Source organism: Alosa pseudoharengus, unplaced genomic scaffold (genome assembly GCF_046254945.1).
Source record: "Alosa pseudoharengus isolate Yale_2024_CS ecotype anadromous, Long Island Sound unplaced genomic scaffold, YU_APseudo_1.1 YU_APseudo_1.1_scf_8, whole genome shotgun sequence".
Taxonomy (NCBI): domain Eukaryota; kingdom Metazoa; phylum Chordata; class Actinopteri; order Clupeiformes; family Clupeidae; genus Alosa; species Alosa pseudoharengus.
This window is the reverse complement of record NW_027468870.1, coordinates 11,874,998-11,901,889: the sequence shown is the minus strand read 5'-3', so window position 1 is coordinate 11,901,889 and position 26,892 is coordinate 11,874,998. Positions and strand designations below refer to the sequence as shown.

At 40.6% G+C, this 26,892-nt stretch overlaps 3 protein-coding genes across 11 annotated transcripts; 1 reads left to right on the top strand and 2 right to left on the bottom strand.

Annotated features, from left to right (window-relative positions):
• The first annotated feature begins 231 nt into the window (after window positions 1–231).
• On the top strand, window positions 232–4,186 carry LOC143112870 (autophagy-related protein 16-1). Its single transcript, XM_076275259.1, has 6 exons — window positions 232–512; window positions 606–666; window positions 773–860; window positions 1,016–1,089; window positions 1,416–1,667; window positions 3,353–4,186. Exons 1-6 carry the CDS (start codon window positions 425–427, stop codon window positions 3,465–3,467), a joined length of 678 nt encoding a protein of 225 aa, XP_076131374.1. The 5' UTR covers window positions 232–424; the 3' UTR covers window positions 3,468–4,186.
• arrb2a (arrestin, beta 2a) lies at window positions 3,940–15,637 on the bottom strand. 8 transcript variants are annotated; one of them, XM_076275252.1, is made up of 16 exons: window positions 14,575–15,433; window positions 14,163–14,193; window positions 13,983–14,043; window positions 13,799–13,843; window positions 12,988–13,184; window positions 12,007–12,066; window positions 11,615–11,682; window positions 11,323–11,458; window positions 10,889–10,973; window positions 10,539–10,611; window positions 9,412–9,549; window positions 8,246–8,329; window positions 6,853–6,876; window positions 6,456–6,532; window positions 5,734–5,788; window positions 3,940–5,158 (listed from the first exon to the last, which is right to left on the bottom strand). In XM_076275252.1, exons 1-16 carry the CDS (start codon window positions 14,601–14,603, stop codon window positions 5,071–5,073), a joined length of 1,251 nt encoding a protein of 416 aa, XP_076131367.1. In that variant the 5' UTR covers window positions 14,604–15,433; the 3' UTR covers window positions 3,940–5,070. The 8 variants fall into 8 exon arrangements, with proteins under 8 accessions (XP_076131367.1, XP_076131373.1, XP_076131368.1 ...); XM_076275253.1 differs by lacking the exon at window positions 14,575–15,433 and adding an exon at window positions 15,450–15,637 and having other exon boundaries at window positions 3,941–5,161; XM_076275251.1 differs by having other exon boundaries at window positions 3,941–5,161; window positions 14,575–15,432.
• Window positions 15,638–15,883: 246 nt separating this feature from the next.
• ap4m1 (adaptor related protein complex 4 subunit mu 1) lies at window positions 15,884–25,039 on the bottom strand. 2 transcript variants are annotated; one of them, XM_076274574.1, is made up of 16 exons: window positions 24,883–25,039; window positions 24,619–24,680; window positions 24,414–24,499; window positions 24,226–24,332; window positions 23,964–24,060; window positions 23,689–23,799; window positions 23,418–23,498; window positions 23,058–23,120; window positions 22,898–22,964; window positions 20,292–20,345; window positions 19,822–19,928; window positions 19,563–19,654; window positions 19,414–19,458; window positions 19,001–19,051; window positions 18,553–18,670; window positions 15,884–16,390 (listed from the first exon to the last, which is right to left on the bottom strand). In XM_076274574.1, exons 2-16 carry the CDS (start codon window positions 24,674–24,676, stop codon window positions 16,199–16,201), a joined length of 1,329 nt encoding a protein of 442 aa, XP_076130689.1. In that variant the 5' UTR covers window positions 24,677–24,680; window positions 24,883–25,039; the 3' UTR covers window positions 15,884–16,198. The 2 variants fall into 2 exon arrangements, with proteins under 2 accessions (XP_076130689.1, XP_076130690.1); XM_076274575.1 differs by lacking the exon at window positions 24,619–24,680 and having other exon boundaries at window positions 24,414–24,520.
• Window positions 25,040–26,892: the final 1,853 nt, after the last annotated feature.

Sequence of the window (26,892 nt, the reverse complement as noted above, 5' to 3'; positions counted from 1 at the left end):
TTGGTGTTGGAAATTATATTAAAAGACTGAATTTATATCATTCAGTCCAGCTTTGATTCAAAGTAGTTTGTCTTATCCATAGGTGGAACACAAGCATATGCAAGGTAAATGTATGTGCAAGGCATGTTTTTAAACTACAACTGTCCAGAGTGAGCAGAGGTGGGTGATCTATTTTCTATTTTGCAGAGTGAAGGCGATTGGATAGTTACACTTGGAAGGAAGGTCTACTAGGTCAAACAGTGTAAACGAAAAGGCGAAATAAAGTTCAGCGAAAAACTTGTATTTTTTCCGACGCAGACTATTATTTTAAAAGAGTGGAGTCTACAAAGATACTAGCCTATATAGGACTATACTCGTTGGCTTCGTAGGCAAGAAGCTAAAACAAATCTGTAGGCTATTCAGGCAACTTGGCTCTACATCAACAATGGAGAAGTGGAAGAGTCACGTGCGAGGTGAATTGTTCAAAAGAGACTACCTTCAGAAAGATCCATTTCATGGTCTATTCGTTTCACGTAAGTCATTTGCTGTTATATCCCGATTTTTTCTCATAATTGTGAGTTCCTGATTGTAAAGTAGATATGTTTGCCAAATTTGCTTAATGACAGTTTCAAGTTTGGAAGAAAAAGTTGATCTCCGAGATAAACTATTGGACGGTCTTCAGGGTTGGTAGGTTAAAGGATTTTGATCATTTGATTGGAGATGTTAAAATCTCACCCAGTATTGTTACTTTATGCTCGGGCATAGTGATATGTGTGCATTTTTCATTTGTTAGTGTTGAAAGACATGGATGTGGAGCAAACGATGATCTGTCACTCAAGCATCAGCTGGCACTGAGGGAAAGTGAACAGGACAGAATGAAGGTCATGCCAGTTTTGCCTATATCTTCTCTACAGGCTATATAGACATGCATGATATCATTTACCTAATCAAATTGGAGAGCCATAATCTCCTTTATCTGGTGGTGAGTTTTTGTTGCTTGTCAGTCATTATCATATTGTGTCTGACTTAATTGCAGTTCAGAGAACAGCTCAGAGACCTCACTGCGGCCTTGTATCTTAAAGAGGCAGAACTGCAGTACTGCCATGCACAGTGAGTTAACTGCATGTGTGTGTGTGTTTTTTGTTTTGTTGTGTTTTGTTGGTATAAATCGATTTGTTCAATATTATTTATGAGAGATTTGCAACTCCATGTCCGTTTCAAGAATATTTAGCCTACAATGCAGATTTAAGATGCATGCAAACCACCATTCTCAAAGTTTTAGATCTGACTTGGTTTCCTCCAGCTGTAAATGGTATTTTGTCAGGTCCCTTAATTCCCACAATGTGAAAACTGATCACGAGACTCAGTATGTTGTATAGTCTACATATTGTGAACTGTCTTTCACTGTAATAGTGTGATCTTGTCCTGACTCTTAGGGTTGTCCGTTTCCGCAATGAAGCTTTGGTCTTTGGCCGTGAAATGGCCACTTTGAAGACCAACATGGCTGACTACGAGTACTCCCTGGAGCTGCAGTCCAAAGAACTGACCTCTCAGAGATGGGAGCTGGTGGCTCTAAGAAGTGAGCTCTCTGCTGTTCGGCAGGAGAAAGAGGAACTTCTGGAGCGCTGGATGAAAGAAAAGAGACTGGAGGCAAGCCGGGTTAATAAATTCAATCAAATGCAAGAAAGGTGAGATGAAGGAGGTATTTTTGCTGATGAAATGTTTTTTTTCTTTCAACTTACCCTATGCATACTTCACCACTAGTATGTTACACAGAAAAAAACATGAGACAGAATTCCTCGGGATACAACATTCTGGGTCAGATAGGGATGTTTTTGGATAAACTAAAATAAGCCATGCTCATCTCACCCATCATACATAGTGACCACATCTTTAAATCCAAGGCAGCATGTGATCATACACAGACGCTCTGCTGCTCTGTGGTCATTAACTAATATATGGTCTTTGATAGTCCAAAGTGTGCATCAATTATCAGTTTAAGTAGTATTTGATTGTTTAGCTTCATTCATTCAGTATGTTTTGATTGTTTAGCTTCACCCACCCTCTATTCCAGCTGGGTCATTCAGTGTCAAATCAGATATGGTTGTTGCTGCACCATCTCAAATTTTGTTTAGACTTTGTCTATATCATGAATGGGTCCCAAAACCAGGGCCTGTAAAATATTTCTGTTTAAATCCTGTCTTCATATTATTTCCCGCCCTTGAAATTACTTCAGTTTTACAGCCTGAAAAACACATCTTGGAAGCAATGTTTGTGCATTAATATCATGAAAAGTATAATTCATAGTCAGCTCAAATTATGTAGGGTGGAAGACAAACATCTCAATATGAATGAACCATTACAAGTTTGTACAGCATGCTTATTGATTTTCTACAAGGCCTTAAGGAGTAGGAATTAGGAGTTAGATTTGGAAAAAATCCTGATGACATGAATACTGAAATACTGATTGATGCCATGTGGGTAAAGAAAATGAGTCTACCCAAAGACCCCCAATATCACCAGTTTTGCACCCCCCCCCCCCCCCCAATATAGGGCCTTATATTTCTAAATATAATCGGCATGCAAACGTTTAATGGTCCAGTCATAGTGAGAATATGTTTGTCTTCCATCCTACAAAGTTTGGGCAGGCTAGGAATACAGCTTTTAAAGATATTAATGTCCAAACATGGCTGCCATGATCAGACATTTTTGAGAGTGTAAAATTGATGAAAAACCAAGGTTTTTTTTAAAAATGAAAACACTGGAATGGAACAAAAATATTTTACAGGTCTTAAAAGTTTTGGGATCTAAACATTATGTAGACAAACTTTGAGAAAATTCTGAGACCGTGCAGCAAGCATTTTCTTGGATTCTGTCTGACTTGACACAGAATGACTGCTAACTGGTACTTTCCAAATATATCCTGAGAGTACTGTAATATCGTACCTTTAGGATTTGCTGTGATGCTGTTAGTAGCTAACTAATTTCCAAATATATCCTGAGAATACTGTAATATCGTACCTTTAGGATTTGCTGTGATGCTGTTAGTAGTTAACTAATACAAGTTACCAGTCTAATCTCATTTATGGGCAAAGATTAAAGTTGTGCCAAAAAATGATGTCACAAACATAAGCCACTTGGCTTCTCAGTTCAGCCACAACAGGTGCACATGCATTAAACCTTTAATTCAACTGTTAGGTCACCAAGGTTATTTTGTGCATAAAATATTCTAGAACTCAAAGCAAACTACCCCTTAATTTGTCATTGTCACTTTACAGAATAAGTGAGTGAGTTTTTGTATGGATAAAAATCACAACCTCCTCAACCCACTTCCAGTCTCTGTCAATTCTGTGTTCTTACTATAATCCACTAGGTGGCATCGTTTTGCTGAACATATGGGCACCCCTACCCACCCAGAAGCTCAACAGCTACATCCAGCGGATGGTGAACAAGATCTGGAAGATGAACCTTCTGTCATGAAGAGTTAATTTCAGTTGGTTGCAATTTGTAGTGGTTGCATAACCAGGACATTTTAAAATAAGTTTTTACCTGTGTATGTTTGCACATTTTAAAATATTTATTTACAGGAGGGGGTATACTATTGGACATGCTTAATGGACTTGTATTTGTGAATTTTGCAATTGTAAGTAGGTGCATTAACTACTAAATATGTTAGAAATGGCTGATACCTCATTTCATTTTCAGATACCTCAACTATTATTTTTATGATGGATTTGATTAGCATGTTTCTGACTTAAAACTAATGTACTAATTCCTTACTCACTTCTGTGCATTTAAGTATTATAGGTCTTATTTGCTAATTTCTCTTCATTTAGTCTGCAGTGATAGCATTTCACTGAGCCATAGAATTTTTTTTTTTTTTCTAAAAATACAACAAAATGAAAACATTCAGCATAAGTTTTAGATTTTCTCACATTTAATTAGAAAATTAAATAAAAATCTGAAATTGAAAAAAAAAAAATTGGCCAACAGCACATTTCTGATGATAATGAAAATGAACATAACAATAATTATTATCAACAGCTTGTTTCATCTTAACCCGTTGTTCTGTTTTGTCAATGGTGTCCAACAGAACAGAAAAGCAGCAGTCTCATTCATCTGTACAGGATTGCTCTACATTGCAGGACATCCACACATGCGCACACACACACACACACACACACACACACACACACACACACACACACACACACACACAAAGAAAAAATCCTTCACAGCAACACAGAATGCTCCATTCTTGACATGATCCCCCACCCCACCCCACCCCACGGGAGTGAAAGCACAGACTGTTCTGAATTTGGTTAACACCTGTCAAAGCTTCATGCAAAAGCGAACACTAACAATTTCCACTTGCGCCGTGCAGCTCATTAGGGCAAGCCATCAGTTGAGAACTCCCCAGGCATGTGAAAAAGGTGTTCTTTTGTCACCCTTTTCACACCATCATTTTATTTGCGACTTCACTTCAAATCTAGATCATGATCTCACAATGCAAATGACACTTATTAAATAGGATTTCATATATGTAAAATGACAGGGCATCATAATCCACGATTCCACAGGTATCTTCACATTCTAAGTAAGACGGCATATGGGAGCTGAGATGCTGCTGATCCCGATGTCCTTTGCAATCATTATTTTTTAATCCCCCTGTCGCGGAGAAGTTAGGCTATTTGACAAACAAGTGAATTAAAAACTTGCAGAAAAGCGGAAAAGGGTCATTTGTAATGGTTTGTCTCTTCTCAGAGTCCATCATGGTCAAAAACAGATGCCTCGCTTCACGTGAAAACTCACCAGCATCTGTTTTGATTCTCTCTCTCTCTCTCTCTAGTTACAGTAACTGTGTGGTGGGTCCCTGTAAATGATAAAGCTGCCTTGTTTCAATAAAACTCCTAAGCAGGGATAAATGCGTCAAAGAGATGGAGGACAGGTTTTTCAGTGTCAGCAGTCTCAGAGAGACCGTATTCTCTGTTCATTATACATGAATGATATATAGATTGTGTGTGGGAGAGAAAGAAGGTAAAAGAAGGGAGGAGAGGGGTTACAGAAAGAGAGAGAAAAAAAGAAATATCTTTAGCAGTCTTCATCCTTTTCATTTATCACTCCTTTAAGCCTTAAACGGGCAAAATCTTCAAACACGAAGTCGTCATCTTGAGAGAAGCTGCTGCAGAAGAAGCAGGGGCAAATTATGGTGACATGCTGGTCTCAAGTGCCACACAACTAACAATGATTCATGGCTGCTTTTGAGGTCTCCGGCATTCACAATCATTCATGTAAATCACAACGGAAATCACTGGTCACCGGTCAGATTTGGATCCATGAAGGGACGCTTAATTTGAATTACTGCTAATGACAATAGCCAAGAGCAGTGAGGTGACTGCAGATTCTTGCCCCCGTCATGCAGTATAAACCAAAGCCCAGCATCTGCATTCTGTGTCAGCTGTGAGTGATCATGTGGTAGGTCCAAGATATGGTGCATATGGTACGTTTGGGGCACGTTTCTCGAAACCTTAGTTGGTTGGCAATGGGAAATTGCATTGCAACCAACATAGTTGCTAACTTAGATAGCAACTATGGTTTTGGGAAACGCGCCCCTGATCAGTAGCTTCCATCCATCCACAAAGATGGATGGATGGACCGAATAACAATACCCTTTGAACAATACCCCTTGAAATTTGAAATCAAACTGGACATGATTGAATTAAGACATTCAGCATGGAGAAATGGTGAACTTACTTTGTGTCAAACTCAATTAGGTTTGTGTCAATAGGAGGATCCACATCTGGGACAGCTGTGGAAATGTACAGTAACGTCACTAGAAATATTTCATCGGAATACAAAATTAATCTCACAATGGGGCTGCACAATTAATTCATTTTTAATTGAAAGTGCAATTTGAAGAAATTAGCTAATCACAAAGGCTGAAATGAACTGTGCGTCCATCCCAATGGTTAATCTGGTCACATCTAGGGTTTTCAATATTCATGTCATCCTGCTTGTGTAGCAGACAATGAAGCTCACCCAACAGGAGTGCTATGCATCTCATGCACTAGGCATGCTCACCAATCAAGCTCACCAAATTTAATAGCACAATTTGGAATATTGAACTGAAGCTTGACTTTCAAAAATGATATCAAACCACAATCGCAATATTTGTCAGAAAAATCACTCTTGGATATTTTCCCCAAATCGTGCAGCCCCATCCCAACAGAGAAGAAACAGTCACCACATTTTAAGACAGTCATATACTGAACACAAATGGGTCAATGGAAAGGAACAATTAAAACCTTTGCTTTGAGCTTCTTCAAGATGGTGCAAGTCAAAAGTTCTAATGCACTTCTTAGCTTTACATGTTCCCTCTTTTTTTGAGATACAGCATACAATAAAATCATAATTTGCCGCATTCAACTAGGAACGAGTTTCAAGAGGGCACCGTGTTTGTGGAACAAGGCTTGTACCTGATGGTGGCCGAGACACTGGGAGGTCTGTGGGTTTGGGATGCATCAAGACAAAGGGCAGCTCCACCGACACGTCCCTGTTAAAACAAATACAAAGGGTGAGAGAGAAACAACAAAAACAATGTCCCAGCTCAATCATTTGATGTTTCTGTGGTAGACATTTCTGACACTTTAGCATTAGCGTTTATCTCTGTAAAATATCAACCAACTAAAAACAAGCAAACGCAAAAGGATCAAAAGAGAACTGGATACTAGGGAACCCCCAAAAGGTGTACAAGCATGGCATTCCTTCCTCTCTCTCTCACTCACACACACACACACACACAGTTCACCCCCAAACGTCTCAGGTGAGCTTGGCAAAGATGCTTGGAAACAGACCACTCAGGTGTAAAATTACCTCTCCAACAATCCGCTTAAGAGCCTGAGGAAACCCACCAGGGAGACAGAGACAGATGACAGGGGGGGGGGGGGGGCAGAGGCAGAGACAGACAGGAGGAAAAGATCAACAGAAGACACACACAGGAGAGGGAGAAATGAAATGGGATGAACTAAAACACAAAAAAAGCCCAAAAAACCAAGCACATACACATCATCTCTAGCTTGTGTGTGTGTGTGCGCGTGCATGTCTGTGTATGTGTGGTGTTAACGTGAATGTGAGCATGTATGTGAAATAAGTATCTGTTGTATATTGGATAAGTAATGCAACTCTGTGGACTCTCTCATCCAGCCATCTCATTCAGCACCATGGATAGTTCTCAGATGAAACAAAGACGATCAGCATCATTTTCAGATTTACATAAATCTACCTGAATATGCCAATTCTGTAAAGAATAACGAGCATGGGTTGCTTGTAGCTACCTAGGTTTACAGGTACTAATAGCACAATGTAGACAAATAATCTTTGTCAGCATATTGAGTAACTAGTTATTTTGACTGAGATTAATTCAGAATGAACATTAAGAAAGAGCTCTTACAACAGTGATGGCTTCTACAGCAGTGCCGACCACAATGTGCATTTTAGTGTGCCAGTAAGGCAAGTGTTTTGGGGTCTCCTATGCACTATGATACCTACAGACACTGCAATGGCCTAAACATATGCAGTGATTTGGTATTCAGCCACAGTAGGAGATGTGTGTTTTTAATTACTTAAGTGACTGGCAAACGCGCCGTCCAACAATGACTTCATCTTAGGCCGCACTATACCCACTCAATCATACTGAAAAGGTTACTGTAGATAGAGCCTGATTTACTAAAGGTGTGCGTGCATACACATATGTGTAAACTCCATATCACCCCCAAACAAATGTGCAAGATGATCTTCTAATGGTGCACACTGAGGATTGCTTCTTTCAAATGTGCAAGTTCACATGTATTGTACTATGCCTCAATGAATATGGAGTTTGGGGCGTTTCTACTCCCGTCTGCAAGATACTGCGAGGTGACCATGCAAATAAGTTAATTTAGCATACGCATCGCGATTTACCTTAAGGCAAGGCAATAAGGCAGGTCTTAAGGCAATTTCAGGAGATTGTGACAGCATCTGTGCTAACTGGCCAAACTCTTTATAGAGATTGTTACTGTTGCAAGAAGCAAGTGGGAATGTGTGTGTGTGTATGTGTGTGTGTGCGCATATTTATGTAAGAGAGTCTCAGTGTGTACACAATTGAGTATGTGTGTGTGTGTGTGTGTGTGTGTGTGTGTGTGTGTGTCTAAGACAGTGAAATGATGGATCATGAGAGCTTAAGTGCCTTGGTGCGCATGCAGTCATCTAAATAAGTGGCAAAGCTCACCCTCCGCGCGAAACCACCAGTTTGACCTTCACCCGATAGGACACCAAGATGCCCAGCACTTCCTTGTTGCTGACGTCCTTCGCACTGTGGGGCCCACCCCAAGAAAACGGTTAGCACCACAGCTCAAGCAAGCTATTGCCTGCAGGTTGATATTTATGCCACAGTGGTTTGCAAAGCAAGACTGGTATACATTTGATAACCACAGCTCTACCACTTACTGATAATATCTGGGGGTTTTCCCCAGGAAATGAAAAGCATAGAACGACCCATTTCACCAAAAAAAAAGAAAATGCTTTTGATGGTTTAGTTACAGTCACTGGGGATGCATTAGAGATGCATTTCCAAACTGTTTTACAGCAGCTTCCATGTTACAATCACTAATCAATAACCTTTAAGACAATCCTCACTCTCATATGGGGGCTACCCCGGGAGCGTAACTGAAGCGTTCCATTTGCGTTGCGTCTGCTGCCATAATTAGCGTTCACTATGATTAATGGAACTGGCTATACCAGACGTGATAGCGGCGCGTACATTTGAAAAAAATTGTTTCTACGCGTCGCCAAACAGAACGCTTCAATTACGCGTGCGGTGTAGCCTCCCTGTTAGATGCCCACATATGATAAGACTCACATACTGTACACTATGTCTGCTGTACTAAAGTTACTTCTCAATAGAGGGGTACTCCAAGTTCGTTGACATTCACTTCACTGCTGAATAAAAAAAAAAAATAAAAAAAAAAGTACTGACATCATTAAGAAATAGCACAAGTAACCACATTAATATTACCATAACAAAATTGACTATTAATAGCCGGTGTTGAAGCATCCACCTTAATCAGGAAGTTAACTCCCCAGTTCATGTATAAGAGCTGGCTGTCAACTAAGCAGAGTGCTTATAAAGCCATGAGTTAGATTCCCAGAGAGGACAAACACACACTCTTCGAATATATACCTGTACTGTAATAAAATAAAAGAATCTGCTATATGACTAGATGTACACTGTTACACACACACTAGCATTTCATTATAAACTACCAGACCGTGAGGATCCCCAGATTTGACTAGTGCAGTGATATTAGCATTAGCGTAGAAGCTACACTCAACAGGTGGGTCTACAGCTGTGGTGCCAGCCTCCCTGTTCTGCGGTGCCCATAACGGTGAGCTTACATGGTGCTGGAGGCTAGGTTAGTGTCCTCGTGCTTCAGCTTGCCGTCCAGGGCGAGGCCCCGCTTCTCGCGGTTGTTGTTCAGTGTGGGCGTCAGTGTGTACACCTTACAAAACGTTGAGCTGGACGACACCTGGTCGCTGTGTAGGTGAAAAGCAGATAAACACACACAAATAAAATACAATGAATAATAAATGAAGTGCAAGTGAGACATTTCCTGTATTCATAAAGTCTCTTAATAAGGTCAAAACACTGAATTACTGCAATATGACCAGTATGTGTACGTGTGTGTGTGTGTGGTGTGTTTTTTGTGTCTGCTCAGCTGAAACTGGAAGGTGTTAACATACTAACACATCAGCACTTCAACACTGGAGCGTTTTGTTATCGGGTTAGACTGCAGAAGATGGGAGGAGAGGAACTGACATCTGACTGACACCATCTGAAAAACCCTCAGATTTCTCCAATTCCATCTTCATGAGCTAGGCCAATTCCTGAACTTCTACTTATCTAAATAATATCCCTCCTCCTCCGACTACTAACTACTACTGATTATTAAACCAGAGTTATGTTTGTTTGCAACCCTAGCTTTTCTTGTTGTTCACTGCAAACAACTTTATATAACCAACACAAGGTCCAAAGATACGAATCCATATAAGTAACACTAATCAAATAAAAATAACTTCCTCAAGAAGTCAAAGGCATAAACAGAGAGAGAGAGAGAGAGGGGGGGGGAGAGAGAGAAAGAAAGAGAGAGAGATGACAGAAAATGTGAAACTAAAAATGTTAGCATTTCCTGCAGAAGTTGGTCATTTTGAGACTGAACACGCCCTTCCCTTCAGTAGTCTCCACACAGTCCTCCTCTATGCTTTGACCAGGACAGGAAGATTATTGTCCTGGGTGACTGGATGTCTCTTTTCACTGACTCTTTCAATGTTAGTGGAACAAGTCTTTTTCTTGTTTTTCCTCCCCAAACTCTGTCCACTCATGGAGACCACATGTTCTGTTCAGACAATATGGTCGATTCACATTGGGCAGAACACAAAAACAAATTCAACAAATAGCACAACAGGCATTGTGTATTACCATAGCTTGGCTGACCTTTAACAGAAAAAGGGAAGTTTTAACTTACTCCGCCTCAAGCTGGGCCACTGGACACTTATACTGTGCCGTGCTGAACAGGCATATGTCAGCATACTGACGAACTAAGAGGAAAGAGGAAGGACGTCGGACGTCAGTGACCACCACACACAAACAACCAAACAGGCTAAAAATGGCTCCAAATTATATTTCATGCTTAATGCTTTCATCATAGTCTCTAATAGCATTTTATGGTTAAGTTATTTGATTATCTGATTTAATTATCCAGGTATGCCCTAGTCTTGATAAAAAAAAGAAATGAAAACAATACACAACAGTGGACTCTACTAGATAGACGGTAAAAGAACACAGTAAGTGACTGGTACGGTCATCTGATCTCACCAGAGATTTTGACTCTTTTGACTGTCTTAGTTGAGTTGTTGGTGACGTGGACGTTCACGCTGATGGGCTCTCCGTGATAATATAGCTAAAGACAGAAACTTTCAGTGAGTCACAGACATAACAAAGGAGTCTTCCTGGTAGAAAACTGTTTAATATAAAAAAATGTGAAGATTACTCATAAAGTCCAGACATAACAAACCGCAGCGTAAACAATGTTCATGTACCACTGCAGAGTATTTTCACTGCTATGAGCCACACTTAACCATACTGAAAGCCAACACTAATATTTGTGCAGAAGTATGATGCAAGTGTTTGAGTGCTACCCATCTTTATAACACAGAAAAAAAGGGCTTTGCTCTCACTGACATAACTAGACTGTAGGGCTTCACTTATCAGTTTAGCGTCCCGTTTTGATGTCTGCACACCATCATTACCTCTTTATCTAGAGAGGCCTCCAGGTGAAGCGAGCGATCGGACATCAGGAAGCTGCGCGTCGTCTCCACCATGGGCTGGGGTCCCGGCTTCTCGGGCGCATACTGCACTTTACGAATCACTAACCTCACGGAATTCCTGAATCAAATGAATGAGGAGTAGAATTGCAACAAACTGCAAGTTTTAGAAAACAAACCTCGTTTGTGTACATGTGAATATACTCCACTGACAGATCTATAAAAATAACCACAGAAAAAAGAACATAGCAGAGGGCAAGAAAAAGCATCGCTGTACCTTTTGTGTATCTTCTCTTCTACTGATTTGGCACAGAAAGCTCTTATCTCAAAGTCAACTCCACAGGCCTACGGGCAGAATTGGAAACCATAAATTCATCCATCAATACAGATTATAGGACAACAGTCCTTGGGCTGCAAGTATTCTTAACTATAATCTAAACAGATTAAATTTGGCTCTAAATCGAAAATCTTCTCATAGTAAATGTTGATGGGATTAAACATGACTTGGAATACCGATGCTTCTGTGCTTTTCATGCGTGCCTGATATGTACGATCATGTAAATAAGATTAAATATTGTGTTCAGCATTTTATATGCAAATGCCACAAGACAAATGGGTTGTAGATATGTATTTGTCTTTGTGTGTGTGTATGTGTGTATGTGTACATACTTTTCCAGTATCCTCGGGTCCTGGTTGCAAAGTGACAGAGCAGGGGAGGTTTTGAGGGATCTACCAGAACAAACACATGAGCAAAAGCAACAGCGTCAGGCATTACGTCCACACAGTCTACACACATTGCTATACCCCACATACCAAAACTGAGTTTGAGCTCATTTAAACCATACAGGTTATGTGGTGAGAATAAACATTGTACACAGTGTTCAAAACAAACCATTGCACAAATATAATCTTTTCCACTTGGTCTCTAGGCGTGGCCACGGTGATGGCATTGTGGTTAGAGTTTATAGCACATCAGTTCAAAGGTAGTGCAGGCACTGATACCATGCATTTCTCCACCACAGTCATGGATTACTAATTCATATTAATTCCATTTGTCAAAACCTGTATCTCTTTTGATAACTCTGCCAGCGTTTCTATACTTGACACTTCTCCATTATAGTATGAAGTTTAATTGATTTTAACAGACTAACATGAAAAAAATGGTCAGTTCTGATATTCAGAAGCTTTAAAAGGTAAAAGTAATTTGGATAGTTGCCTTAACCAAGAAAACAAGAACTTCCCATTTGATTACTGAGGTCATTAAGAACAGGAAATGCATTTATAGTATGTGAACCTATGTGAACCAAAATTGAGGAACTATTTTCCGGCAGAAGTGGTTGCTGCAATGTTTCGCTTTATGACCTCCCTAAATACACTGACCAATGTCAACTGGCAGAGGGGAGCAATCATTGTCAGTTTCATTAATGATTATAAAGAAATGTGACCCACGTTATGGCTAGTCACTCAATGACCCAATTAAGGTGTTATATACGTCTATATTTTGGACCAGTGCTACTTCCTGTTGTTTTGCAGAAGCGCTAGTTGGTTAAGCCTGTGAATAGATCGATCCATATATAGCTGCAGATGTTAGCTAAATCCTGAGGCAGCTAGTGTGTGAGTGAGTGTGTGTGTGTGTGTGTGTGGACTCACAGTGAAATGAAAGGGATGTGCATGCTGGCCTAATTTCCTAAGCAGCCTCTCCTGCAGGCGACTGTTGGGCTTGCGCTCGTCCGGGATTGGTGGGAACGCCTGAAAAGTGGAAATGTACAGATCCTTCCGGAAAGACAGGCCAAGGACGTCCAGGTCCTCGCGGCCATACCGAAAAGCACAGGTGAGGGTCACAAACACTGCGATGGACAAGGAAAAAGGAGAAGAGGAGGAGTTGGAAAATTTCAGCACATGTTTGCCTCATGTTCTACCGAACCAGTCTAACACCCAGAACATAAAGCAGTGAGCTTCATTGTCAATGTTACTAAAGATGATAGGCTGTTGATATCGGTCTATCCTTAACCAGTTCAACAGCTTTGCAAATAACAATACAATCTGTGGCCATCAACATGATCACACTACACAAAGGCAAATAGCAGGCTGTATCATTTATGTTGATCCGCTAGAAAAACCAGTATAGTATTCTTTTGTTGACAACATTGCAGCCCAGTTATACTTCAGCCTATTCAGGTAGCCCAGACCTGAGCCTGGAGAAGTCTCAAAGGGATGGAACTATCCAGGCTAAGAGCAAACTGGATCACTGCCCTCCATCATATTCTAGTGAATGCTCTTTAGATTCAACCCTCTATTCCTGTGACCTTGAAAAGGTTATCACTAAGACTGATTCCTAATTCTAACTTCTCGAATACAGAGTGTGTTGACTGGGAGAATCCTGCATTAGATCATACAAATTCCAAAACACTTTTGAGTCAGATAGGAAAACCCCAGAAGTAGTAATATATAGGGTAAAAACCTTTTCTGTCTTTCAGGTATTCTGGGTCAACCAGGATTACTCCGTCTATGGAAGGAGAGGAAACCGGGCCGGGGGGTGGGGTGGGGTGGGTACAGAGGAAAAGACACAAGTTTATTTCTAACTCTTCTGAAATCCTCCTTAATAGATGAAACGTGTTTGTGATTCTCTGACAGAGCCAACTTGCCTACTGGGTCCACCTGGTCCAAATGGTCCACAAAATCTCTCTTACCCAGGTACACTGTGACCTAGAAGAAGTCGAACATTGCTTTTATCCCCTTGTTTTTGAATAGACATGGAGAAGTACAATAAGGCCACTTAAAGAGTCACATGTGCCTGACAGGGCAGTCAGATACAAATGACTTACCTTACAGTTGGGGCTCGACTTCTTGAATACCCTGTTATGGCAAATAGAATTCAAGGCAGTGTAAAATAAGTAGGAAGGTGAAATGTGAGCAAATAAATAAGTGAAAACTTCTGAAATCTATAAACACATGACATCAGTAGACTAGATTAACAGAATGGCTGTCACTAAAATACAAACAGGTGCTACAGGGACTAGCCTATGCTGCAAAGTGCAAAATCACTACCCAAGAAACTGACTGAAATTCCAGGCCAAGCAATCACACACAACATTGTAAATATAACCCAGCAATTGCCTTGGCAATCAATATTATTGCCTACAATGACAGTGATTAAGTACAACTTAGTAATTAGTGCATTCTAATTCAAACAAAATACACCTGCGCCTAAATAGGAAATAATTGAGTAATTCCTACCAGTTAATTTCAGGATACACAGATGTCATGTTGGTTTCAACATCAAGACTCAAAACAATACCGATCAGGTTTAATGGCTGAGATCAGTGGTGTGGTCTTTGCTGGCTGAGGATTTTACCCTCGCCTAAAGGTGTTACATTTCATACTTAGTCATCACTCGAGATTGGCTAAAGCCCGTCCAAACACACACGGCAACAGACCAGATGTGGATGTAGTTGTCGACCTCAAAATGCCATAATGTTAAAGGAATTCTTTCCCAAATAGCTTCTAGTCCCTTTGATGCATCATCATTCATTACCTTCAGAACGTCTGGTGCATTTTATATTTGTTGCAATTCAAAAAATATTAGTATGCGCTAACTTCGACGCTTGCAAATTCTGACATTGATTTTGTGCAGCGACGCAGATGGCTAAATCGTTAATAGACTGAATGCAATATACGAGTGATACTTGGGACGTGCAGTTAAAGGAGTCCACAGCTGCAACAGAATACATTAACAAAATTGTCTTCAGGGATAAATGCTTTGAAGCAATCTGGCTAACTTAACTTAGCCAGCTAGCTGCTTAACGTTATCAAAACAAGGCTCTTGATCTTTGCGCTAGCTACGCTCGTACAATAGCAAACCTGACAAAATACCGTGAGCTAGCGATTGGGTCGTAGCAGTATATGGTTAAATTATTTCTCCAGTGCCAACGCAGAAATGTGAGCTGCAGCTGCAATCACAGCTGGTAGCCAACTATAACGAGCAGGAGTTGCTTTTGGATACCGTTACCATTGAGGCTATTGACTGTTCACGCCTCAACTAGCTAGCTACCAGCGCATACATAACCACATTATATGTTGACGCTACTGCAATGAGCTATCGTTAACGTTACCTGGTCCCCGCCTTGTCCCCCATCTCCAGGGCAGCTTAAAGCTGTGAGCTTAACGACTTCTCGGTGGATCCGGTTAAAACATTCAAACAGAAAGTGCTGCTTTCAATACGCCTATTCGGGTTTTCTATCTCGGTATTTCTTTCAGAACGTGCTACCCCCACACTTCCCTTCCTTCGCTCCTCCTCCACTGACATGACTGCCCTGCATCTGCTGAAATCAGTTTGGGTGGCCCTCAGTGTGTGTTGTGCTCTCCCCTCTGCAGTTCAGTGATGCAGACCAGATTATTAAGTGCGCGCGACACATCAGTCGGTGTGCGCTTTTGTTTGAGAACATTTGCCAACATGTAAGAACATCCGGCAAGCACGTTTGTTCACCAAGATAGAGGATTGTGATCTGTCCCAGTGCCACAAATGAATACAAATGACTCTTTTCAATATGATACAATAAATAATAATTATTTATTAAATGGCTGTCTCATATTATACATATTACTTGGATATTGAGCATAAAAAAACATTTACTGCGTATTATTTTTAGCATTGTAGTGAAAAATGTTTCAATGTTACATTTTATTCTATTTTATTTGGGCCCCATGTGATTTCCAGAGGCATACAATAATACAAGACAAGTAGTAGGCTATATTGCCCTCAAGAACAAGCATTCATTCTCAAAAGTACGCAGCCACACAGTCCAACATTTCACAAGACCAACAGGAGAACTCCTGTTCAATTGTGTCCTTTTATTTCGAGTCAGACTCGGATGGTATAGGAGTCCGAGTGGGTCACATAGCGGACCCAGCGCTGAGACAGTCCTGGCTGAGTTGGGGTCAAGCGGAGGAATCGTATCTGAAGGCCTGTGCAGGTGTGCTTTGGCAGCTCGAAGCACATGCTGACCGGTCCCACCTCCAGTAGAGATGCTGAGGAGAGTCCTGGAACCTCCAGCTGCGGGATGGAACGATTTGTTTTGCTTAGGCTGATCATCAAAGTCAAAGTCTGCTTTATTGTCAATTCCTTCACATGCCAAGACATACAAAGAGATCGAAATTACGTTTCCCACTATCTCACGGTGGAGACAAAAAATATTTTACCAATTAAGTCCACAGACAAACATAACATTCAGTAAACAATAAAAAGTAAATAAGAAGGCACATACAATGAAGAAATAAGAGCAGCAAAATTGGGTTGAAATTGTGCAATTGTGCATAGACAGTCAATATAATAGTGCAAAAGTCAGGCCAATAAATGGCTGAGGTAGTTCTGTTTGACCTAAGTAAGCAAGTGGCATAGTGGTGCAAGTTATGTAAGAGCAGCAGGGGCCTGTACTACGAAGGGAGCTTAACCTACCCAGATGTAACCCAGGGTTACTTTGTTAAACCGGGGTTGACAAAACCTGGTTATCTTTAGTGGTGTTAATCGGTACTACGACGCTGATTATGAAGTTGATTTGTTGAGCCGGGGTTAACCTCATTGGAGTTTGTGCGCGTTCACATAAAAGGGGCGGGTTGCAGCGCAAATCACCACTTTCAGTGATGACGCGTTCACCTTATTTTACAGATGAGGAATGCACAATTATTATGACAAGTTATGAGGAATTAAAACCCACTTTACGACAAAAATCAAATACGTCGGCAGTGAACAAAGCAAGGCAAGGCTGTTGGCAACGTATTGCAGATCGGGTAGCCTAAATGCCTAAAAGTAAAGTTTTATGTCCACATGTTCTTCAAATACGGAGGATTAATAGCTTGCGGAATGTATTTAATGAGTTTAAATAATTAAATTGCTTATTTATTTTGAGTTCATAGAAATGCCAACAGATGCAACACAATTTAGAAGTGGGCATATAGATTACAGTAATAAGGATAATTGAATGTTTAAGTAGCCCCATTGACTGATTTAGTGTATGCCTAATCCTGTGAACATTTCAGATGCAACACCATTGCCAAATGCACATGGCAGCAGGTGAAAATGAAACACAAACAAACACATTATTCAGAATAGTGGTTTATATAGTCATAGCTTGCATTAATATTTCTTAATTATGAAAACATGTAGGCCTATGCTTATAGCCTTCACTTGGCCTCTGTTTTACAGCTAACAAGAAAAAGGTGTCTTTGAACACTACTGTAAGGCACCAGAGTGTTTTACAGTAGCAGAGGAGTTGGCCATCGCAAATAATAGTGGAAGGCCGATTATGGAGGGGGTTGAGGGAGGCATTCGGTCGGATTCTGGTGCTGTGGAAATGTATAGCCTTTATGTGCAGGGTACAGTAATATGACATTCAATTCAACAAGTTTGTTAAAATGGTGATTTTTATTTATTAGGCCTACTGTAGGCTATGTCCGATTTATTTTAGGCTATTCTTGCTCAGATGTTCAGCATACTGTAGGCCTATGTCCGATTTATTTTAGGACATACTCTTGCATCACCGATTGAATACATGAATGTCCACGTACGGGCATTGCTATGAGACGTCTTCCTAGATCATCTGACAAAGATAACGAATTCCCTCGGCTGACAATCTATATCTTCATAGAGAATATCGTCCGGGTAGGCTATATAGCCTATATTTTCTGGCGGTCTCTAAAACCCCTTGCCCTGCGAAGAGAGTCCCTCACGATTTGCGCTCCAATGTCGTATGGATCATCCAGGTACGCCGACATGTCTCGGGAGAAATTGTTAGTGGAGGGGTGGTATTTATAAAGGGTGTGGTTAACGGAAACCTCGGGTTAACCAAGAACATAACCTGGTCGGAGCAGGTTTGAGATGCAGCGTAAATTGCCATGGCAGCATACCTCGCTTAAAACCTATCCACCTTTCGTAGTACGGGTTAATCGGGAAGTTACGCCACACGTGATCAAGTTACTCTCGAAGTTACCCAGATAAGCCAGAAACCCCGCTTCGTAGTACAGGCCCCAGAAGTGTGTTGTGTTTTCAGGACAACAGGACAACAACAACAAGTTGCAAAGTGTACAAAGTCATGAAAAATGTACAATAAAAGACTGTACACAAGTCAAATTTTAGGGCAAATTTGTAGGCTCTGGACAAGACAGGAAATAATAACACTACTAAAAAGCTACGGTCCACCAATCAGCGGCCAACTTCACCTTAAAAAGTGCAGAGAGCTGTGAGCCTCCCGGGAAGCGAGGGATCTCCCAGAGAACGGCTTTACTTTTGGGCTGAAGCTCCGCACGCTGGTCTGGGCTACTCAGTTCCTGGGAGAGACTGGTGGGGGTGACACCCAAACACAGCAGATAATCAGTGGATCTGAGGTGCCTAAGCAAAGAATCCACTCCCCCCCCCCCCCCACCACACACACACACACACACACACACACACACACACACACAGATAAAGCCTGACACTGGGGAACAGGAAGATGGGCTGAGAGAGTGTAGCAAGAAGCTGGTGTGCATGAGTGTGTTTGTCTGTGTGCGTCAGAAAAATAAAAAACAAAGAGATGCTTATACATCAGTTCCATATGCATAGGATAATCTTACTTATTTCAATAGTGATACACCACCTACATATAGACTTACATATATTAGGACTTACCTTACTGAACCCTTTGGAACAGGAACTGTGATGGACACATTGATAGCAGCACTACAAATGTAAATATATCAAAAGAATAACAATTACGGCTCAGATCAATTTAAAGATTTTCATGAAATTGCTCAAACTTGAAGGATAATTCCAGTATTTACACTTTGAGTCTCTTTTCTGGTTTGTTTTGGATGAACTAGAGTGGTGAACACAGAAATGTTGATGGGTCCTGTCTCGACTTGACTCGTTTAGAACAGCCTTTGACTGCTTCAGAGTGGCTGGTTACAGGCACAGACAGGACCCATCATCAACATTTCTGTGTCCACCACTCTAGTTCATCCAAAACAAACCAGAAAAGGGACTCAAAGTGCTAAATACTGGAATTATCCTTTAATTCAAAGGAATGACAAAGCACAACACACCTCTTTGGAGGCAAATCACAGCGTAGCTTCAGGTACATCAATAATCTGAAGACAGAGGAAAGGGTAAAGTCTTAAAATATTGGCATATATGGAAAGCATTGCTTAACTATTAGAACTTGCACATAGGCCTCCAAGACCCGACTACATACCTATTCCCACTGTCCCTCTCCACTGACGGGAACAAGCGAAAAGGTGGCGCAAACGGCAAGTCATCACAGACCTGATACTGCATGACTGTTTGCTGGAGGATAGAGATAATATTGTGGTGTGTGTGTGTGTGTGTGTGTGTGGGGGGGGGGGGGTGGGGGTGGGGGGGGTGAGGGGGGTGAGAGTGAGAAGTTGAAATTGTTGATGACTCCACAGTGGGGTTCATCAAGTGCTGGTGTGTGTCAAGTGTGTCATAATTACCTCGCCTTGGCTAGGGCAAACTTTTATGATTCTGTATGTGTCAAACTCATCCAATTTAACTGCCTGGTGAAAACTGCACTCATCCACACGCACTGCTGACCCATAGCCTGGGAAAGTACACATTTGAGATCAAATAAAGCAGTATATCATCCTGCAGTCAAAAGAAAAGCATCAGGACGGGTAATAAAATAAGGATAAGAGTTGCCTGGGTTTACTAAGGTTATAATGCTATTTTAATAAGTACACACAATATCCTCATAATACTTTGCACAACAGAGCTGGACTCAAACGGTTTGCCAGGCACCATGCCATTTGATATACTGTAAGCTTGCCCTAAGGCCAAGTGTTACTTGTAAGTATACACAGATTTAAGGAAATCTTTAGAGAAGTCGTGAAAATGATGGGACGTCTTCGGATGGGATCTGTTTATCTCTTGTTCTCCCTCTCTCTAAAATATAAAGAGCACTCACCTCTAAGCTGTGATTTTCCAATGCTGAGCTCCTCGTTCAGCCCGATTCTCATCTCTGCAGGCAGGAAAAGAAAGAAAGAGAAAAGAGGAAAGAATGAGGTAGGAGGAGGTGTGGGGTGAGGGCGTTAAAAATAAAATGAAGACTCTGTGAGAGGGGAATCCGTGGGAGATAACAGGGTGTGTGTGTGTGTGTGTGTGTGATAAAGAAAGAGTTAACTTAAAGCTGCAGTTGGCAAGATTTTTTGGATAATTTTCACTGAAACCGACACTATGCTCTGACAGAACAACATAAATTAACCGGTTTTAGAAAAAAAACTGCACTTCTACCTCCACCTAGAGCCTGTTATTTGTTTTGCAAAAATCCACAGCTCCCGGTTCTTCTGGTCCAATCAGAGTAGGGCTGTGTGAGATCTAACTGTCAATCACAGTCTGGTGCGCACTGACCAGGGGGTCAGGATTTGAAGGGTTAGCTTCAGCCATTTAGCATGGCATTTGGCCGCCGACATTTTTGAAAACATGGCGTTACATGGTTGCAACTTCCGGCACCAGTTTTTACATGCTGATTGGTAGATGACAGCTCATGCACGAGTTAAGTGTTGGGCACGAGCGTCCTCGTGCGTCCATGTTGGTTTGCATTTCTGGAAGACGACAAATAAAACAACTAACTACTTGGATTAAGCTACTGATACTTGACTTAATGCCTACATTGTTTGGGCTTATTATACCAGACTTTGTGGTAAATAAAAGAAAAAAGTAAATGTTGTCATATACTATTATTTGCCTTATTTGTGGGTTGACAAGGTAACCGACTATGACAATAGGCTACATGTATGCATAGCAATGACCTATATCCAATTATTAGCCTACTCATTGCGTTGTGTATGAAAACTATTTTAAAACGCTGTAGTAGCCTACCTGTAGTCCATGACAACGCAACGTCGGGATCATGTAACCTATGTCTCCCCAAGTCATTTAAAACGAAGCTTATTTAGTTTGCTTTCTTGCAACATTGACATGATTAGGCCATGCATTTGATTTAAATGTCCAGGCTGCCAGTCGAAGCAAAAGCCAAATATTCAACAACAGTTGAAGCCTCTTGAAATGCCTGCTCGAACCTCAATAGGCCTACCCGAGGGATTTGCGCTTCTATCGGTAAGTTTAATTTGCGTTGCCTTCATTTCGTCTGCCTGCAAATGTAGCCTAGGTTTAACAAATTGCAAATTCACACTGGGTGCAGCAAAAATCCCAGCTATCCACAAGTTTCTTCGTCCCATGTCTACATAATTATAGTCATTTTCGTTGAATAGCTTATTGCGCAATATAGTATACAGCCTGTCCAAATATACTGTAACATTTAGGGATCATTATTTGTGTAGCCTAAAGTGAGTCAATATTGATTCACATTGTTTATTATCACATATGAACATCACATTACAGTTTTTCTCGATTGCTTTTATCTGCTTTAGTAAACTACAACCCACTTGGTCTTCATGACTACTTTCTTTGCACAGCAGAAGTCATCTCTTGCGAATGTGTTCACACATTTTCATTGGGTTCACACATTTCTCACACCCTTTTGCAAAACAGTTAACACAGGTGTCATTCAAAAGCCCCAAACTCTATTGGTTTTTTGGTAAATTTACAGTATCTTGCTAGGTGTTTGCTGTATGTCTTACATGTCAATGACAGTTACATTTTGGGAGGAATGAATAAATTATTTTTTATTCAGTACATTTTGTCTTTTCACAGTTTTTTTCTGATACCAGAAAAATGAGAAAGTAATGGAACAGACATAGCAAAAATGCTCATTTTGAGAACGAGATTTTGCATTTTTTTGTCCAGTGTGTAATGATTAATTAAAGAGTTTTTTTGAATTGGCAACAAGTTGTAGTGTTTGAAGGCAAGATTTGATGTTTTAAGTGTTTTGAGAGAGTAACAGCCTTTTGCAAGCAAAATGTGTTATTTTGTCCAGAGTGCTTTTGTTCAGACACGGGTGTTAACTATTTTGAGAATGTGATGTCAGAGTTGACACAGGTATCAAAACGATCGAGAAAAACTGTAAATAACCTAGGACTTCAAAGACAGGGCAAACTTCTACCACCATTCCCAAAATGTTATCCCAACCAATGAAATACATTTGCGCTTATAACGAGGTGAAGTGAAGCGCGTTCACAAACAACTTCTTTTCCTCTGAGGGAATGTCTAATCTTCATCAACAACATACCGTTGTACCTTACGTTGTCTCTGCCTGTAACGTGGAATCTAATAGGCTAATTCTAGCTGGTGCCGGAAACGAACACCCATGAAACGCCATTTTCATAAAGATGGCTGCGGTCAATTTCAAACTTTTTTGGCTGAAGTAGCTAGCCTAGCATGGGCCATTGAAATGAATGGGGCACTGACGAGCACGAACTTGATGAGAGGGTGCTCAGTGGTAGTGGGGGAGGGGCATGAGAGTTGTAAACATTCAAAATTTTGGCTAAATCCCTTCAATCTCTCAGACTTGCCAACTGCAGCTTTAATGTGAAGCAATTAAAGGTCACCACCAGCTAAACAACAGTTAGTTTGCATTAGCAGTGGCTCATTATCCTCTGCAGTACCACTCACCTGAACAGTTAGGCAGATAACATTTCACCCTGATCTCTCCTTCTATATCTGCTTTCATTATAATGCCCTGTTTCAAACAGAGAAAACAGGAGTAAAAGGCCTGTTTCCACTGAAAACAACAACAACTCATCAAACAGAAGTATTACTTCAGAGCACTTACATTAGAGCCAATGACCATGGCAAGCCTTTCAATCACATCCACAAATATCTCATTTTTTCCACCCTGTAGGGGAATGGAGAATGGGAGCAATTATTAGTTCACATATCCAAGAGAACTAGAAACGCAGCTTAAAAATATCAATAGCCTACTGGACGATCATCTATAATCCACACAGAGCTCATTCGTTTATAGCATATTTTACTTCCTACATTTCATATTCAAATATAAATTAAACAAAGCAATCAAAACATTGCAATCTACACATAAACACTGATGGCTCTCTTGTAAACTTGGTGCCATTGCTCTGACCTAGACCTGAGTTATCCACACACACACACACACACACACACACACACACACCTGTTCTCCACGGTTAGCCATAATGGGGCGACTGGCTGCCGCACTAGGGGCCACTTTGCTCTGCTGTGTCTCTGCCCCAAACTGGAAGAAACAGATCACATATAACTGTTTTATTGTATTATGCATATTATTTTTTTCTGTTAATGAAAAATGTTTTTTGCAACTGGTAATTTTTAGACAGCTATGCGGATGCTGGAGATGAAGACACCTTTTTTTCTCAGGTACCTCAACACATGAACACCTGACACTGAAGAAAGAAAATCAGTCTTACCAGCCCAACGTTACTCAGGTCAAACAGACTGAATGGTTTGGAGCTCTCCGCTTCTGTCTGAATGAAGTTCTTAAGAATGTCAGTGGAGGTGGTCTGGATGTAGCCATAATCCTGAGCATCAGGGATTAAGTGACAAATTCAGAGTGGAGAACATCATTGGAGAAGCAGGCCATGAAAAATGTCAATGTCCTTACATTGGGCACATGACCCCATCCACTGCAATGGTTCCCAAGAAGGGTTTAATTAAAAGAAAATTGTTGCAACACCATACGTACCACCATTTCATCCAAAAGTTCATATATGAGAGCAAAGTTCGCTCTAACAGATTTCTCAGACAAAGTCCCACAATAATCCTTTGTCAAAGCTGTTAATCTGCAAAAAACACACATATTTACTATGAGACAGTGTTCTAAGACTGTACTCACAAATGCATGTATTGGCATAAACATAAACTCAATATACAACATATTCAGAAGTAAACCCAAACCATATGGAAAAGTGGACACACTGGAATACAGAAATATGATGTAATCTCACCTATTAAGGAACTCGATTATGGTGAATGGAGAGGCATTGGTCTTAGTAGAGGCAACCCAGTAAAGCCCTCCTTGACGGACATGTATGAAATGCATTCCTTTATGGGTCTTAAAAAAAAACATATTAACATGCTGTCAGCCAGTCTCCTCTGACATGAATATACACTGTCCTAATTAATTTCACCTTACCATGACAACAGGAGGCTGATCGCCACTTAAAGCTGTCACATTTTCATAGAAAGCACTGATGGCATCAACTCCAGCTTCCCCACGGACTGTTATTTCAAGTTAAGGCACTGAGGAAAGACAGACAGTAGTACAACTTCTCCTGTTCTGTACATGGCAGGGCAGTTGTTTATCTAACAGCCAGGGCCAGGAGGCGGAATAAGGATACAGTCTTTGTAAATAAGATGATCACCCTTAGAGGTCAAGATGAATACCTGCGAAATCATTGTCCTGAATTTTGAAAGAAAGGGCAAGCAGTCAGGCAAAGACAGGTACCCCCCCCCCCCCCCGCCCCCCAAGAGTGACAAGAAATGTGAACTAGCTGAACCCCTTTCAAAACAGTAACGTTAGGCTATGGGTTGCTGTTGCTGTTGTCAAACCGACAGTATTAGCGAGCTAATTGCCTAGCACACTTGAAGACATGCTCACTTACTTGTCATTCCGTTATTTACGTAAAAGAATGATGGATGTGTGGCTTCTTTTTGAATGTCAAGTATATGCACCAGTATGATCTAAGACATTCCCATAAATTCGTAAATATTCATAATAACGTGCGGCAGTAGCTAGCAGGATGAGTTCCTGTTTTCTTTCCTTCTACAGCTGTGACAATTACACTACACCGATTTCATCTGATTACTGCCACCATGTGGACAGGAAGTACATCTGCTACATGATTTGTCAGATACCAGGAGCAAAAATTCGTATGGGCTCAATTTAATGAGGATTTCTTTCACAAATAGGCTATCCCACTATGCAAACAAACAGCATTATTTTTGCAAATAAAACATCTATCGAAAAACAATATAATGTGTTTTGCAAATTAAATGAGTGAGCAAAGAATGAGAAGTTCATTGTGAGTACCCAAATTGTAGGGTATTTGTAAATCTTGTTATTATTAAATAAGCCCACCGCACCTTGGTTGAGTCATTCTGGGCCACTCACATATTCAAATACAGTACCCTCCGGAATTATTGTCACCTTTGGTAAAGTTGACTAAAAACAGGTATAAAAAAAATAATCCGTTGGTGATTTATTGTAATCTCACAGTGAAAACAATGAGGAAAAATCCACCCTTGAAGGGAAGCAAATTTCATAAAGAATCTCATAAAGAAATAAATATTTTTAACAAAAACACATTGCTCACAAATATTGGCACCCCTAGAAAAATCTTAGAAGAAGAAGCATTTTCCTGTCTAATTTCAACTTATTTAAGTTAATCAGTGTCTTTGAACTTTCAGAAGTAGTTCACAACTTTCTTTTTCACTAAGGTATGAAAATAAAGTGACACAGAGGCTAAATCCTCATCATTTTTCAACATTGGAAAGACAAGAGAATACACTAAATCTAAATAAAAACAAAGCTTTTTGACATTTGTAAGTCAGGGGATGTCTATAAAAACTAGGTAGGCCTACTTTGAAAAAAAAATGCCTATATTTACAGTAAAAACAATGATTAACAGGTTGCAATCAACTGAAAATGTGACAAAATGCTTGGACAGCGACCCAAGGTTATCTTGCCCCCACGTAGAGGATGGTACGATTGTCATTTAATTACCAATGTAAACAGCAGGAGTTACTGAATGGTACAGTAACTTTGTCTGGAAGTGTGGTCTATTGTCAGATGAAATTGTCAGATGAAAATTGCGCTCTTTAGCTAGAAACACTTTAGGTGTGTTTGGCGTACATAGAAGAACGACTATACTGAAAAGAACCCCATACCTAATGAGAATTATGGTGGAGGGGCTGTGCTATTGTGGGGCTGTTTTTATTTTCCAAAGGCCATAGGAACCTAATTACAGTGCATGGTATCATGAACACCAAGAAAAACCTGAACATTTTCAAAGGAAATCAATCTCTGCCAAGACATTAAAAGTTGGTCATGACTGGATCATTCATCAGGTCAATGAACCAAAGCAAACATCCAGATCAAAACAAATTTGGTTTCCTGAACACAAAATGAAGCTTCGGCCATTGCCATCTCAGTCCCCTGATCTAAACTCCATAGAAACACACTGGGGTGAGTAAAAGAGGAGAAAGCACAAGTGTCATGTCAGTACTTTTATCTGTACTGTACTACTCTGTTGAGGTGAGGATGTTTGATGCACCATTTCTGTGCAGTCAGTTTTTGTTTACAGTATTTCCTGCCAGCACTCAGTCCTTTATTTTGGCAATGGCTTAGCATGGAATCTGAGTAGCCTACTGGAAGCTATAGGCTATAGGCTGTTTTTACACAGCAAATCACTTCCACATGGGTACTACTACTATTCAACCTCCAGGCAAGAAACAGGGTCATGGTGGACTGAAGTGTCTGCCCTGCTAATAGTGAATGCATTCACTCTAGACTGCTGGGGTTGAAAATCCAATTAGCAACGGCCCTCAACAGAATACTGTAAGATGACACTTGCAAACTCTCTACAAGTCAAATTAATTTAGTTAACTAATAA

What these genes read in the sequence shown, in the direction of transcription:
- ap4m1 (XM_076274574.1), bottom strand. Translation starts at nt 24,676, where the DNA reads ATGATTTCGCAGGTATTCATCTTGACCTCTAAGGGTGATCATCTTATT. An exon ending in ATAATCGAGTTCCTTAATAG is followed by an intron (nt 24,061 to 24,225) that starts GTGAGATTACAT and finishes TGTTTTTTGCAG; the next exon opens with ATTAACAGCTTTGACAAAGG. An exon ending in CCATGGTCATTGGCTCTAAT is followed by an intron (nt 22,965 to 23,057) that starts GTAAGTGCTCTG and finishes TGTTTGAAACAG; the next exon opens with GGCATTATAATGAAAGCAGA.
- LOC143112870 (XM_076275259.1), top strand. Translation starts at nt 425, where the DNA reads ATGGAGAAGTGGAAGAGTCACGTGCGAGGTGAATTGTTCAAAAGAGAC. An exon ending in GTGAACAGGACAGAATGAAG is followed by an intron (nt 861 to 1,015) that starts GTCATGCCAGTT and finishes ACTTAATTGCAG; the next exon opens with TTCAGAGAACAGCTCAGAGA. An exon ending in TTCAATCAAATGCAAGAAAG is followed by an intron (nt 1,668 to 3,352) that starts GTGAGATGAAGG and finishes ATAATCCACTAG; the next exon opens with GTGGCATCGTTTTGCTGAAC.
- arrb2a (XM_076275251.1), bottom strand. Translation starts at nt 14,603, where the DNA reads ATGACATCTGTGTATCCTGAAATTAACTG. An exon ending in GTGTATCCTGAAATTAACTG is followed by an intron (nt 14,194 to 14,574) that starts GTAGGAATTACT and finishes TTGCCATAACAG; the next exon opens with GGTATTCAAGAAGTCGAGCC. An exon ending in CAAAAGAGTCAAAATCTCTG is followed by an intron (nt 10,612 to 10,888) that starts GTGAGATCAGAT and finishes CTTTCCTCTTAG; the next exon opens with TTCGTCAGTATGCTGACATA.